This window comes from Felis catus, chromosome B3, assembly GCF_018350175.1.
Source record: "Felis catus isolate Fca126 chromosome B3, F.catus_Fca126_mat1.0, whole genome shotgun sequence".
Taxonomy (NCBI): Eukaryota; Metazoa; Chordata; class Mammalia; order Carnivora; family Felidae; genus Felis; species Felis catus.
This window is the reverse complement of record NC_058373.1, coordinates 45,256,252-45,269,804: the sequence shown is the minus strand read 5'-3', so window position 1 is coordinate 45,269,804 and position 13,553 is coordinate 45,256,252. Positions and strand designations below refer to the sequence as shown.

Sequence of the window (13,553 nt, the reverse complement as noted above, 5' to 3'; positions counted from 1 at the left end):
CACGAAGCAGAAGGAGGGGAGCACAGGCAGTAGGGGGAAGGAAAATGAGCAGCGAGAATGGGGAGTTAAGGAAAAGGAAAGGGCCAAGGAAATTGCAGGGAGAGCCCTGAGGGGTAAAAAAGGAAAAGAAAGTGGAGAAAGCCCAGGCAGAGCGCGGCCAGGAGAAGAGTGGGAAGAGTAAGGAAGGAAGAAGCTCCTCCCCCAGGCCCCGCCCTTCCGGGCTGAGTTGTGGTCCAAGGGACCTCTCCCTTCTCTAGACCCTCCACCCCTCTGTAGCTTGCCTTTCCCCGTCCCAGCCCTGGCGCAGCCGCGCTGCCCGTCCCCACACTGCCCCAGGACAAAGTCTCAGGCCCTGAGGTGGGTTAGAGCTCTACTCCCTCCTACCCGTCTTTCTAGACACACCTTCCGCTGTTCTCTGCTCTCTGTCCTTTCCCTGTATTTTTAACTATAAGAAAATAGGCTTTCCCCCCTACCACCAGATTACAACCCCTTTATTCATACATGCTTTGCCTGTTTTTAAAAAAATTTCTGACACGCTGCACTTCAGTGCTGTATTTTAATAGTAAACTGAAAAACTAAATATTTTTATGATTAGAATTTAATTTTTCAGTAAAACCTGTCATTTTAACTTATAAAAATCATATATCATTTTACATTAAGTGATACTGTAGGTATTTCTACCCAATAAGAATCCTTGTAATCCCAAATAATTATTTTGGTTTAGATAATAGCGTTTCCCTTTACTCTTGTGTGAACAACCAAATGGTATAGGTATATTGCATATTTAGAGCGTTGCGATTTTACTTTCACTTTTTTTTTCTTGTTTATTATTATTTTATTTTTAGAGAAAGAGTGTGAGTTGGGGGAGAGGGGCAGAGGGAGGAGGAGAGAGAGAGAGAGAGAGAGAATCTAAAGCAGGCTCCATGCTGAGCATGGAGCCTGATGTGGGGCTCGATCCCATGACACTGGGACGACGATCTGAGCAGAAATCAAGAGTTAGGGGGCGCCTGGGTGGCTCAATCGGTTAAGCGGCTGACTTCAGCTCAGGTCATGATCTCACAGTCTGTGGGTTGGAGCCCCGCATCGGGCTCTGTGCTGACGGCTCAGAGCCCGGAGCCTGCTTCGGATTCTGTGTCTCCCTCTCTCTCTGCCCCTCCCCTGCTCACACTCTGTCTCTCTCTGTCTCTCAAAAAATGAATAAACATTAAAAAAATTAAAAAAAAAAAAAGAAATCAAGAGTCAGATGCTCAACCGACTGAGCCCCTCAGGTGCCCCTGATTTTATGTTTTCTTATTTCTTTCACTTCTTTTTCTCTCTTGTTTATCTACCTGCCCCTTCCCCTAATTTCCCCAAGTTTTTTAAACTCATACTGGAGATTAATATTATTACAGCAAAACACAGCATAGTCAGAGCAGTATACAACCCGGATCTGCCCAATAATGTTGTAGACCCACTTGTGGTGCTGGAGTTCAGGTTTATAAATGTGCAGAAACTGATGGCCACAGGCAGATAAGCCAGGATTGACAATGGGAAGATCTGGAAATGATCTTTGGGAAGTTATTTAACCCTGTGACTTACTTACTTTTAATCTTTATTCATTTGCAATATAGACCCCATTGTTCTGGCAAAGGATCGTGATACTAACCAACCAAGAAAACTAACATAAACCAATTCCTACCATATGCCATGCAGAGGGCACCAGTTCTGAACGGACCTCAGTGTGTGTTGTGAATTCATGCCATGTGACATTTCCCGTTGTAGAGAGTGCATAGTGCTTGGTAATAGGTTTATTCTGAAAAGCAATCTTAGACAATGAGTGGTGGATAGACTCTTTTTTTCAGAAATGTGGCTGGGTTTCTGTGGCTCAGGCAGGATCATTCCAGAGGGATGAACTGACCTTCAGAAAAGGAGATTCCAAAAGTCTCCATTTATTTGCAAATAATTATATGAAGTGGCTGTTTGGGATGCAGTCTCAGTAAAGAACTATGCTTTTTAACTAAAACATTCTCTAATGCCTTCATTGCTACAGTTTCTGACACTGGAATGCAAGTCATGCTCCCATTAACAGGCACGTATGGAATCTTCTAGGTCAGCTCTATGTCTATTATGATTTGAAATATGCCTTTAAGGAGCATGTAGTTTAAGGGAGATGAAATATTACATGGCTAAAAATAATAGGGTGTAATAAGTAGTATAAGACTTACAGAATAAGTGCTGAAGAAATACAAACAAGGGAGCCATTTCATTGAATTGAGGGGCAGGCAGGTGAGGCCTAAAGGATGAATAGGAGTTTTCTAGGCAGGCAGGGATGAGAAGGGTGTTTGTGATATAGAGCTCATGGACAAAGGTATGAAGGCAGAAGAGTGCATGACATATTCACGGACCGTGGTGGGTGGCGTGGCATTGGGGGGGGGGGGCTGGCATTGGCTGGAGTGGCCCCATATGGAGCTGGGAGAGGGGCCTATGCCAGAGTGTTCCAAGAGCGTAGAAAGTACAGGTGGTGTTGGAGTATTGAGGGAAGGTGTGGAACAGTCTCTCTGTTCTCCACGTTGGGAAATCCTACTCATTTTCCTTAGTTCCTCCCTGACCTGCTGCTACCCAGGAAACAGTAAGGCATCTTCTTTTTTCCTCCCTATGTGTTTTTCGTTCATAGCCATTTATCCCATTGTTTCTCTGTAGGCTGTGAAACCCTTGAGGGGGAGGGTATTTTTGGTCTTACACATTTAGGTTACTCAGCTGCAAAACAGATGCCAAATAAATGTTTCGTAGGTTAGGCTATTCTATAGATTAATATCTCAACTAAGGTATATTACAACTTTTAAATGGTAAAGATTCTATGATTCTAAATACTAACATCTTCCACACTGGCCTGATTTCATGTAATCTAAATGACAGATTATTATCTTGAGAACTGAAGAAGTCCTTTGGCATCATAACTTGTTTGGCATGAATCACTTTTTTCTTAAATGTAATTTCTTTAAATTCAAAGTTCTTTGTCTAGGAAAATGAAATGTTCGCATTTTGAAACTCTAAAAATAACACACTGGGGAGATGATGCCAAAACAGTGGTTTCAATCACAAATGCTCTCTGAATCCAGCATCTAAATGAGAACTAATTACTGAATCAGATCATGGTTACTAGGCATTCATTGTGTTAAGGCAATTAACAGCAGTATTGAGAAACTCAAGTAAGAAAATATTTTAAAAACTCTCCAGTTTTGTTCAAATTTCTAGTGTGCTGGGAGGATCAACTGTTCCTTATATGCAAGGAATAATATGAATGATGATATCTTATTGTACAGTTTTAATAAATATCAATCTTATTCTCTTAGTGGATAGATAGGTTCCCCAAGTCAGATCTGATTGATGTATTGTTTAAGATTGATTTAGAAATAAGTGCTTTTAATTTGCTATGGAGTTTGCTAAATTTGCTGAGTTCACATTTACTAAGGTAGTTTCCTACCTTACATGATTGAAAAAGCCTGTTAAAGAAACTATCTTGTTTCCCTAAAAGGGGTTTCTCAAGCTTGACATGCAGGTACGGGATGAGGAAACTTCAGGAAAACCCACTTAACAGTCTTTGTTGATCTGTCTAGCAAGGCTTCGTAGTATTAATTTTGATTTTGCTTGATTCTTTTCTCCTTATTTAGAAGCATTTGCTGTTTATTCCGTATGTAAGATAGAAGACATTTAATAATACAACTGATTGGTGTGTTGGCATAATTTACGATCCACTTAGTAAGTTAATAATAAGCTTTAGACGTCATTTAAATTCCAGATATAAACTGTTAAATAATTTAATGCTTATTTTTTTCAACAGATGTGAATTATTAAAAAGAAAATGGCCCGATGGTGCCCTGTATTTCCTTCTCTCGTCACCGAGGAAAGGTATAATATATGGAAAATATGCATCTAAGGTATACTTTTCCTTTCCACCAATCCCATGAGGGCTGCTAGTGGGTGTGATGGTTATTATAAATGAAGGCTTGTGGCTGTTACATTACCCAAGGATGATTTTGTTCAAGGGCAATAGAAGTACAGTTGTGTTCCCTCTCCAGCTTCCAATGTGTAGAATGCTGTTGGCTGCTCAGCGATAGTGAGACGTGAAGACCTCATAATAGCCCTGCAGTACAGCTGTACTTCTGGTCACTGGTAAAACTCAACTGTGGAGGCCTCGAGACTAGTGTCCCACTAACCCTTTTAAATCAGAAGTTGCAGATTGGGGGTCCATAGACCAGAACTGGCTCATGGAAGCTCATTGTTTGGCCTGCATTATCTTAAAACACTTTTTAAATGACTTGTTAACATTTAAAAGTCAGGTGATTTCACATACAAGTCTGAGTTTCCTGGCTATTCTTAAAATATGAGATGATCTGGAAAAATAGACCCACATCCCCAGATGGTTACTCATGGATGGGGCAGAACTGGGGCTGCCTTTAGTGGAGGAATGCCTTTTCCAGGTCTCCGCAGTCCCCTCCCAATCATATGTAATATGCATCATTCATTTATGTTACCTGCTTAACCCTTGTAGGCCTTTGAGTTGGTTAGTATGTTAGAAAACTGCTGTAGGGGAATGGAGGAGGAGGGCATGTCAGGAGACTTGACTTCGATGATACAGCTTAGTCTTGATAACACAGCTTCAACTGGGGAGACATCTGTGTGCCCAATTCCACCAGCCTCTTGATTTTGGCGGTCATGGAACCTACTACCAACTACAACCTACTACCAAGTGTCTGCGTATGATTGTTTAAAGTTTCCTGGCTCACAAGGAAAACTCTTTGGTGCAGAAACCCTCCCTCAAACCCTGTTTAACTTGTAGGGATAAATAATTGGCATTTCCTTCTCTGGAAAGTCTTGACTCTGGCTTTGAAAATTACATTTTCCCAATTAACAACCCTAGTAATGTGGCTCCCTTGCACAGGCGAGTTAGAACCATGCCCCGACACAGCCAGTCCCTGACCATGGCACCCTACTCATCTGTAAGCCTAGTGGAACAACTGGAAGATAGAATCCTCTGCCACGAGAAAACAACCGCTGCCCTTGTGGAGCACGCCTTCCGGATTAAAGACGACATTGTCAGCAGTTTGCAGAAAATGCAGAACAAAGGGGGAGGTGACCGCCTGGCCAGGCTTTTCTTGGAGGAGCACATCAGAAACATCACTGCCATAGTGAAGCAACTCAATCGGGATATTGAGGTGAGTAAGGTGTGTGCAAGTCAGCGTGGCCGCGATCCTTCCCACAGACCTGCAGGGGCTCAGCAGGCGGAATTCTTGCCTGCCAGGCAGGAATGCATTCAGACCAAAGCTTTCGGGCTGTGTATTCTAGCTTTCGCCAAGGAAACCCGCTTGAGCAAATAGCCTAATTAAATTTATTTCAGTATTTGATAGCAGTTACTGTCAGTGTCATTTATGTTTAATCTAAATTTACCTTGCTGACTATGAAATCTCTTCGTTTTGTTCGGCTCTCAATGAAGAGGCAGAAGAACTAGTCAAATAGTTTCCCTGTAAAACCCTTCATATTGTCAAAGACAGCTATTAAGTCAATTACTAGGCCAGCCTTTGCTGCTTCAGATTAAATGTTTCTAGGTCATAATGATTACATATAATTCAGTTTATTATTCAAACAATTTATGCATTTGGATTGCTTCTCAGACTTCCCTTTTATTGCTTTATTTTTTTCTTTGAAATGAGCCCAATGAAAGGCCAGTAGTGGCTAAATTTTTAAAATTTGTAAATGTACTGCTATTTATTGAATAATCACAGGGACCACACAATTTAGTTCAGAAGCTTAATATTGTTTAGGGCCTGAGTTTTCACACTGAACAGTGTTGATATCCTTCACATGTAATTTTTAAATATATAAATAAAAGATATGTGGATAGATTAAGGAAAACCTTTGCTTCAAGTCATAGAGATTGTACCTGACTTATGCTTCCTGAAATTAAGCCTTATTTTTTTCCATGTCAGATTTGTGTTTATTTACTTTTTAATACTTTATTGATGTATAATTTATAAGGCACAAAAATCCACCCAGTATGAGTGTACAATTCAGTATTTTTAGGAAATTTATACCGTTGTGCAACCATCAACCCAACTCAGTTGTAGAACATTTCCATCACCCTGAAAATTTCTTTTTTTTTAAAATTTTTTTAATGTTTATTTATTTTTAAGAGAGATACAGAGAGACTGAGTGCAAGCGAGGGAGGGGCGGAGAGAGAGGGAGACACAGAATCCGAAGCAGGCTCCAGGCTCCCAGCTGTCAGTATAGAGCCCAACGCGGGTCTCGAACTCACGAACCGAACCATGAGATCATGACCTGAGGCGAAGTCAGACGCTCAACCAAATGAGCCACCCAGGCGCCCCGCCCTGAAAATTTTTATAGGTCTCTTTGCCGTCAATCCCTACTTGTACCCCAGGCCTGGGCAATCACTAAACTGTTTTCAGTCTCTATAAACGTGTCTCTTCTGGAAATTCCATATAAATGGAGTCTTAGGATATGAAGTCTTTTGCAACTGGCTTTTTTCACTTAGCATAATCTTTCTGAGGTTCAGTCACGTTCTAGCATGTATCAGTGCAGGCATACATCAGAGATCTGGCAGGTGCGCTTCCAGATCACCGCAATAAAACGAATATAGCAATAAAGCAAGTCAAATGAATGTTTTGGTTTCCTAGTGCATATAAACGTTATGTTTACACTATCCTGTAATCTATTAAGTGTACAGTAGCATTATGCCAAGAAAATGTACATACCTTAATTTAAAAATGCTTTATCGTGGGGTGCCTGGGTGGCCCAGTCGGTTAAGCATCCGACTTCAGCTCGGGTCGTGATCTCACAGTTCATGAGTTCGAACCCCGCATCAGGTTCTGTGCTGATAGCTCAGAGCCAGGAGCCTGCTTCGGATTCTGTGTCTCCCTCTCTCTCTGCCCCTCCCCCACTCGTGTTCTGCCTCTCCCTCTCTCAAAAATAAATAAACATTAAAAAAACATTAAAAATATTTTACTGCTAAAAAATGCCGACCGTCATCTGAGCTTCCCATGAGTCGTAATCGTTCTGCCTCAGTGTTGATGGCTGCTGACTGATCAGGGTGGTGGTGGCTACAGTTGGGGTGCCTACAGCAATTTCTTAAAACAAGACAGTAATGAAGTTTGCTGCATTAATTGGCTCTTGTTTCATGAACAGTTTCTCTGTAGCATATGATGGTGTTTGATCCTCTTTTCCCCACAGTAGAACTTCTTTCAAAACTTTTATCAACTAGGTTTATGTAATATTCTAAATTTTTGTTGTCATTTTAACAGTCTTCCTGGCATCTTCACCAGGAGTAGATTCCATCTCAAGTAAAGACTTTCTTTGCTCACTCATAAGAAGGAGCTCTTCATCTGTTGAAGTTTTATCGCGAGATTGCAACAATTCAGTCCCATCTTCAGGCTCCACTTCTAATTCAAGTTCTCTTGCTATTTCCATATCTGTAGTTACCTTCTCCAATGAAGTCTTGAGCCCCTCAAAGTCATCCGCAAGGGTTAGAATCAACTTCTTCCAAGCTCCTGCTCTTGCTGATATTTTGATCTCTTCCCATGAATCACAAATGCTCTTAACAGCATGTAGAATGGTGAATGCTTTCCAGAGGGATTTCCAGAAGGAATCACTGTCTGTGGTAGCTCTAGCCTTATGAAATGTATTTCTTAAATAATGGAAGTACTCTTTGATCCTTTGGCTGCAGAATGGATGTTGTATGAGCAGGCATGAAAGCAACATAAATCTCATTGTACATCTCCATCAGAGCTCTTGGATGACCAGATACACTGTCAATGAGCAGTAATATTTTGAGAGGAATCTTTTTTTTCTCAACAGCAGATCTCAACAATGGCCTCAAAATATTCAATAAACCATGTTGTGAACAGATGTGCTGTCATCCAGGCTTTGTTGTTCCATTTATAGAGCACAGACAGAGTAGACTTATCATAATTCTTAAGGGCCCGAGGATTTTCATAATGGTAAATGAGCATTGGCTTCGACTGAAAGTCACCAGCTGCATTATTAGCCCCTAACAGGGGGTGAAGCCTTGAAGCCAGGCACCGACTTCTCCTCTCCAGCTATGAAAATTTTAGATGGCATCCTCTTTCAATATAAGGCTGTTTCATGTACATTGAAAATCTGTTGTTCAGTATAGTCACCTTCATTCATTATCTTAGCTAGACCTTCTGGATAACCTGCTACAGCTTCTACATCAGTACTTGCTGCTTCACCTTGCACTTCTATGTTATGGAGACGGCTTCCTTCCTTAAACCTCATACACCAATCTCTGCTATCTTCAGACTTTTCTTCTGCAGCTTCCTCACCTCTCAGCCTTCACACAATTAGAGAGAGTTAGAGCCTTGCTCTGGGTTAGACTTTGGCTTAAGGGAATGCTGTGACTGGTTTGATCTTCTGTCCAGATGACTCACACTTTCTCCATATCAGTAACAAGGCCCTTTGGCTTTCTTATCATTTGAGTGTTCATCGGAGTAGCACTTATAATTTCCTCCAAAAATTTCTCCTTTGCGTTCACAACTTGGCTAACCATTTGACACAAGAGGCCTAGCTTTTGGCCTGTCTTGGCTTTCGACATGCCTTCCTCACCAAGTTTCTTCATTTCTCCTTTTGATTTAATGTGAGAGACATGCGAGTCTTCCTTTCACTTGAACACTTAGCGGCCATTGCAGGCTTATTCGTTGGTCTAATTTCAGTACTGTTGTGGCTCAAAGAATTGGGGGGCCCAAAGAGAGGGAGAGAGATGGAGGAATGGCTGGTTGGTGGAGCGGTCAGAACACACACACATTTATCCGTTAAAGTCGCTGTCTTACATGGGTGCAGTTTGTGGCATGCCACAACGATTACTGTAGTAACGTCGAAGGTCGCCGATCACAGATCACCATAAAAGGTATAATAATAATGACAAAGTTTGAAATAGTGTGAGAATTACCAAAATATGACACAGAAGCATGAAGTGAGCAAATGCTGTTGGAGAAATGGCGCCAGTGGATTTGTTAAACACAGGGTTGCCACAAACCTTCAGTTTGTAGAAAACTGAAGTGTCTGGGAAGCACAATAAAACAAGGAATGCCTGTAGTTCATTTCCTTTTATGTCTGAGTAGTATCCTACTGTATGGATATGCCACATATTGCTTATCCATCCATTAATTGATGGACATTTGGATGGTCTCCAGGTTTTAGCTCCTGTGAACACTTGCTTATATAAGCCTGGGTGGACATGGTTTCATTTCTCTTGGGTAAATTACTAGGAGTAGAATTGCTGACTGAGTCTTACAGTAAGCGTATGTTTAACTTTTTAAAACATAGCCGAATAATTTTCCAAAGTGGCTCTACACATTTTACGATCTCATCAGCAATATATGAGATTTCTTGTTTCTCCAGATCCTTATCAACACTTGGAGTTCTCTCTCTCTTTGATTATAGTCATTATAATGGACGTGTAGCGGTGTCCCACTGTAGTTTTGATTTGCATTTCTTTAATGACTGAGGATGCTGAGCACCTTTTCAGGTGCTTATTGGTCATTTGTATGTCTTCTTTGGTGAAATGTCTCCTCGAGTCTTCTGCCCAGTCTTTAAAATTAATTTTTTTTTAATTTTTTTTAACGTTTATTTTTATTTTTGAGACAGAGAGAGACAGAGCATGAACAGGGGAGGGGCAGAGAGAGAGGGAGACAGAATTAGATACAGGCTCCAGGCTCTGAGCTGTCAGCACAGAGCCCGACGCGGGGCTCGAACTCACGGACCGTGAGATCATGACCTGAGCCGAAGTTGGACACTTAACCGACCAAGGCACCCAAGTGCCCCTAAAGTTAATTTTTTGATTGTGGTAAGATATTTACCATCTGAGCCGTTAAGCATACAATTCGGTGACATTAAGTACGTTCACTGTCTTGTATGCAAGGATCGCCAAAACTTTTTAATCATCCCAAACAGAAACATCGTTTCCATGAAACAATAACTCCCAGTTCCACAGCCCTCTCGGCCACTGCTACCCTCTATTTGACTTTCTGTCTCTACGAGTTTGCCTATCCTGGGTATACCATACAAGTGGGATCATACAGTACGTGTCCTTTTGTGTCTGGGTTATGTCACTTAGCTGAATGTTGTAGCAAATATTAGAAGCTATTTTTAAGTTGGGTTATTTGTCTAATTACTGAGTTGTAAAAAGTCTTAAGTTAGTCTAGCTTCAAGTCCCTTATCATACATGTGATTTGCCGACATTTTCTCCCGTTCTCTGGCTTATGTTTTCATTTTCCTAATGGTGTCTTTTGAAGTGCAGCATCTTAAAAATTTTAATGAAGTCAGCTTACCAGTTTTTTCTTTTATGGCTTGTAATTTTAGTGTTGTGTCTTAAGAACTGTCTTGCTTAACCCATGGTCACAAAGATTTTCTCCTATGTTTTCTTCTAAAGTTTTAGTTTTAATTCTTAACATTTAGATCTGTGATCCATTTTGAGTTCATGTTTATGTAAAAAGTGAAATAAAGGTCTGAGTTAATTTTTTTCCCCATTTGGATGCTCAAGGAAAATTTTCCCATTTGTCCCTTTGTTGAAAATCAATTGACCATAAAACAAGGGTTTTTTCCTGGATTCTGTTGATCTCTATGTTTTTTGTATGCTAATACCACATTGCCCTAATTAATTTCTGGCTTTAGAATACATATTGAAATTAGATACTGGGGCACCTGAGTGGCTCAGTTGGTTAAGCATCTGACTCTGGATTTTGGCTCAGGTCATGATCTCATAGTTTGTGAGATCAAGCCCCATGCAGGGCTCTGCTCTGACAGCACAGAACCTACTTGGGAGTCTCTCTGTCTCTCTCTCTCTCTCTCTGTCTCTCTGTCTCTGTCTCTCTGTCTCTCTCAAAAATGAATAAACATTTAAAAATATTTTTAAAATTTAAATATTTTAAAAAGTAGAAATCAGACACTATAAGTCCTCCAACTTTGTTTTCCTTTCCAAATCGTTTTGGCTTTTCTAGGTCCTTTGTGTTTTCATATAAGTTTTAGGATCAGCTTGCTCTTTCTATAGAAAAGCCTACTGAGGTTTTTTTTGGTAATTACATAATTATTTTAATTATTATATAATTATGAAAAAATTTAAATATGAAAGAGTTCTGTGTTACAAACTGATAAAAGTAAATCTCTAGGGGCACCTGAGTGGCTCAGTTCATTGAGCATCCAGCTCTTGATTTAGGCTCAGGTCATGATCCTAGAGTTGTGGGATCAAGCCCTATGTTGGGCTCTGTGTTGAGCATGCAGCCTGCTTGGGATTCGCTCTCACTCTCCTTCACTCTCTCTCTCTCTCTCTCTCTCTCTCCCCCCCTCCCCCATCCCTCTCTCCTGTTTGTGCTCTCTAAAATAAAACCAATAAAATAAAATAAAATAAAATAAAATAAAATAAAATAAAATAAAATGTAAATGTCTGTCTTAGTTGCAAGCCTACTGAGACTTTGACAGAAGTTGCTTTGAATATATAGATCAATTTTGGGAGAATTGCCATCTTCACCATATTGAGTAATTCATTAATCATTTGAGAGAACCAACTCTAGGTTTTATTCATTTTTTTCTCTTCTTTTCTGTTTTCTATTTAATTGATTTCAACTCTGTGTGATTTCCTTTTTTACTGCTTGCTTTTATTAGGTTTGCTTTCCATTTTCTAGTTTCTTAAGGTGGAAGCTTTGGTAATTGGTTTGAGATCTTTAGTCTTTTCTGATAATGGTGTTTAAAGTTATCCAGTGTCCTCCAGCTGCTCTAGCTGCTTCCCATGAATTTTGGTATGTTGTGTTTTTGTTTTCCTTCAGTTGAAAATTATTTTACTTTTAAGATTTTACTTTTAAGTAATCCCCACACCCAACATGGGGTTTGAACTCACAACCTCAGGACCAAGAGTCACGTGCTTTAACTGACTGAGCCAGCCAGGCACCCCCAGTTGAAAATACTTAAATTTTCACTTTATTTTTGTAACTTTATTTTTGGCTCATGTGTTATTTAGCAGTGTGTTGTTCAATTTCCAAATGTTTGGGGTTTCCCAAAATTTATTTCATGTGGTGGAGCTCTTATTTAATTCCATGTGGGCAGAGAACATACTTTTTCTATCTTTGATCACTTCACATTTATTGAGACTCTTGTTCTATCAGTTATTTAAGTCTCCAGCTCTTGTTGTTGAAAAATCTTTTTCTCCTTTCAACTCTGTTAGTTTTCGCTTCAAGTGTTTTGGGGTTCTGTTGCTTGGTACATATGCATTTATAATGATACATTGACCTTTTTATCTTTATAAAATGTTTCTCTCAACTTAACAGAAACCCATGGGGGAGGGGAAGGGAAAAAAAAAAAAGAGGTTAGAGTGGGAGAGAGCCAAAGCATAAGAGACTCTTAAAAACTGAGAACAAACTGAGGGTTGATGGGGGGTGGGAGGGAGAGGAGGGTGGGTGATGGGTATTGAGGAGGGCACCTTTTGGGATGAGCACTGGGTGTTGTATGGAAACCAATTTGACAATAAACTTCATATATTGAAAAAAAATTTTTTTAAAGATGTTTCTCTCTTTCTCTCTCTAGTAGTATTTCTCATCTTGAAGTCTGTTTTGTCTGATATTAATATAACTATGTCAACTCTTTCATGGCTACTGTGTACATATTTAATTTCGTTTTGTGATAATTCTCTCTTAGCTTATACCCAAGTAAGGTCGTGGTGTACCACATGGAAACCAACCTTCACTGTTCATTGAGATTCTCACATACCTTTACTAAGGACAGGAATTCACTCAAAACTGTACCCTAATTAAAGTATATTTGTTTTCAGGGTTCTAAAATATCTATTCTTCTTATGATGTTTAAAGAAAAGGATTATGTATTTGTTATTCAGGGGATGTAGTGGATCTTTGCCGTTTGGGTGCGTGACGTCATCCACTCCAATTTCTTCTGGTATACAGAAACTTGATTTCTTTTCGGTGTTTACCTTTCTTCCATTGGACACAGACTGGATGGCTGTTCATCAGTTGCCTTACCACCTTTTTTGCTAAAGAGCATTGGAACCAGTAACTCAGGCCAGAGAATTGAGTCTCTCACTCCCTGGAGCTTGAAACCTGAGCAGGGTGATTCAGAGTGGAAATGATTAGAGCGTCTTCCCCACAGCAGCTGTGTCTGCAGGATACTGGCCAGTGTTCCTGCTGCATGGACCCTAGGAAACACCTTTTATGTCCCCTTCAGTCTAGGTCCCCAGCTGCCCTTTTGGTTGTCTTCTGTCCTCAGATCTCTCCTCTGATCCTTCCAGTAAATTCCATTTTTCCCCTAAGTTAACCCCGAGGCAAGTTTCCATTGCCTGCAACCAAAGAACTCAAATGACATCAGAAGGGCATAAGAAGTTTAAAAGATCCATAGATGAATTTACATGTTTTTGGAAGGTGGTGTTTGTACTTAGAATGATCTTTCCAGTTTCATATTTGTGAGCTAAAGCAGTTTTATTCAACCCAGAAGCTGAATAACTTGCCAACCCCAAGTTGGTACCTTTACTAAATTGAAGAACC

General features: G+C 40.2%; 1 protein-coding gene across 2 annotated transcripts in view; it reads left to right on the top strand.

The window, feature by feature from the left end:
* The window catches only part of FAM81A (family with sequence similarity 81 member A), a 78,586-nt gene that overhangs the window by 15,293 nt on the left and 49,740 nt on the right, over positions 1-13,553 (top strand). The window contains exons 2-3 of one of the 2 annotated variants that reach the window (XM_023255286.2): positions 3,821-3,888; positions 4,922-5,195. In XM_023255286.2, the coding sequence (XP_023111054.1) occupies positions 3,842-3,888; positions 4,922-5,195 (321 nt within the window). In that variant the 5' untranslated portion in view covers positions 3,821-3,841. Of the gene's footprint in view, positions 1-3,820; positions 3,918-4,921; positions 5,196-13,553 lie in introns of both variants that reach the window. The other variant, XM_023255287.2, reaches the window with a different exon arrangement.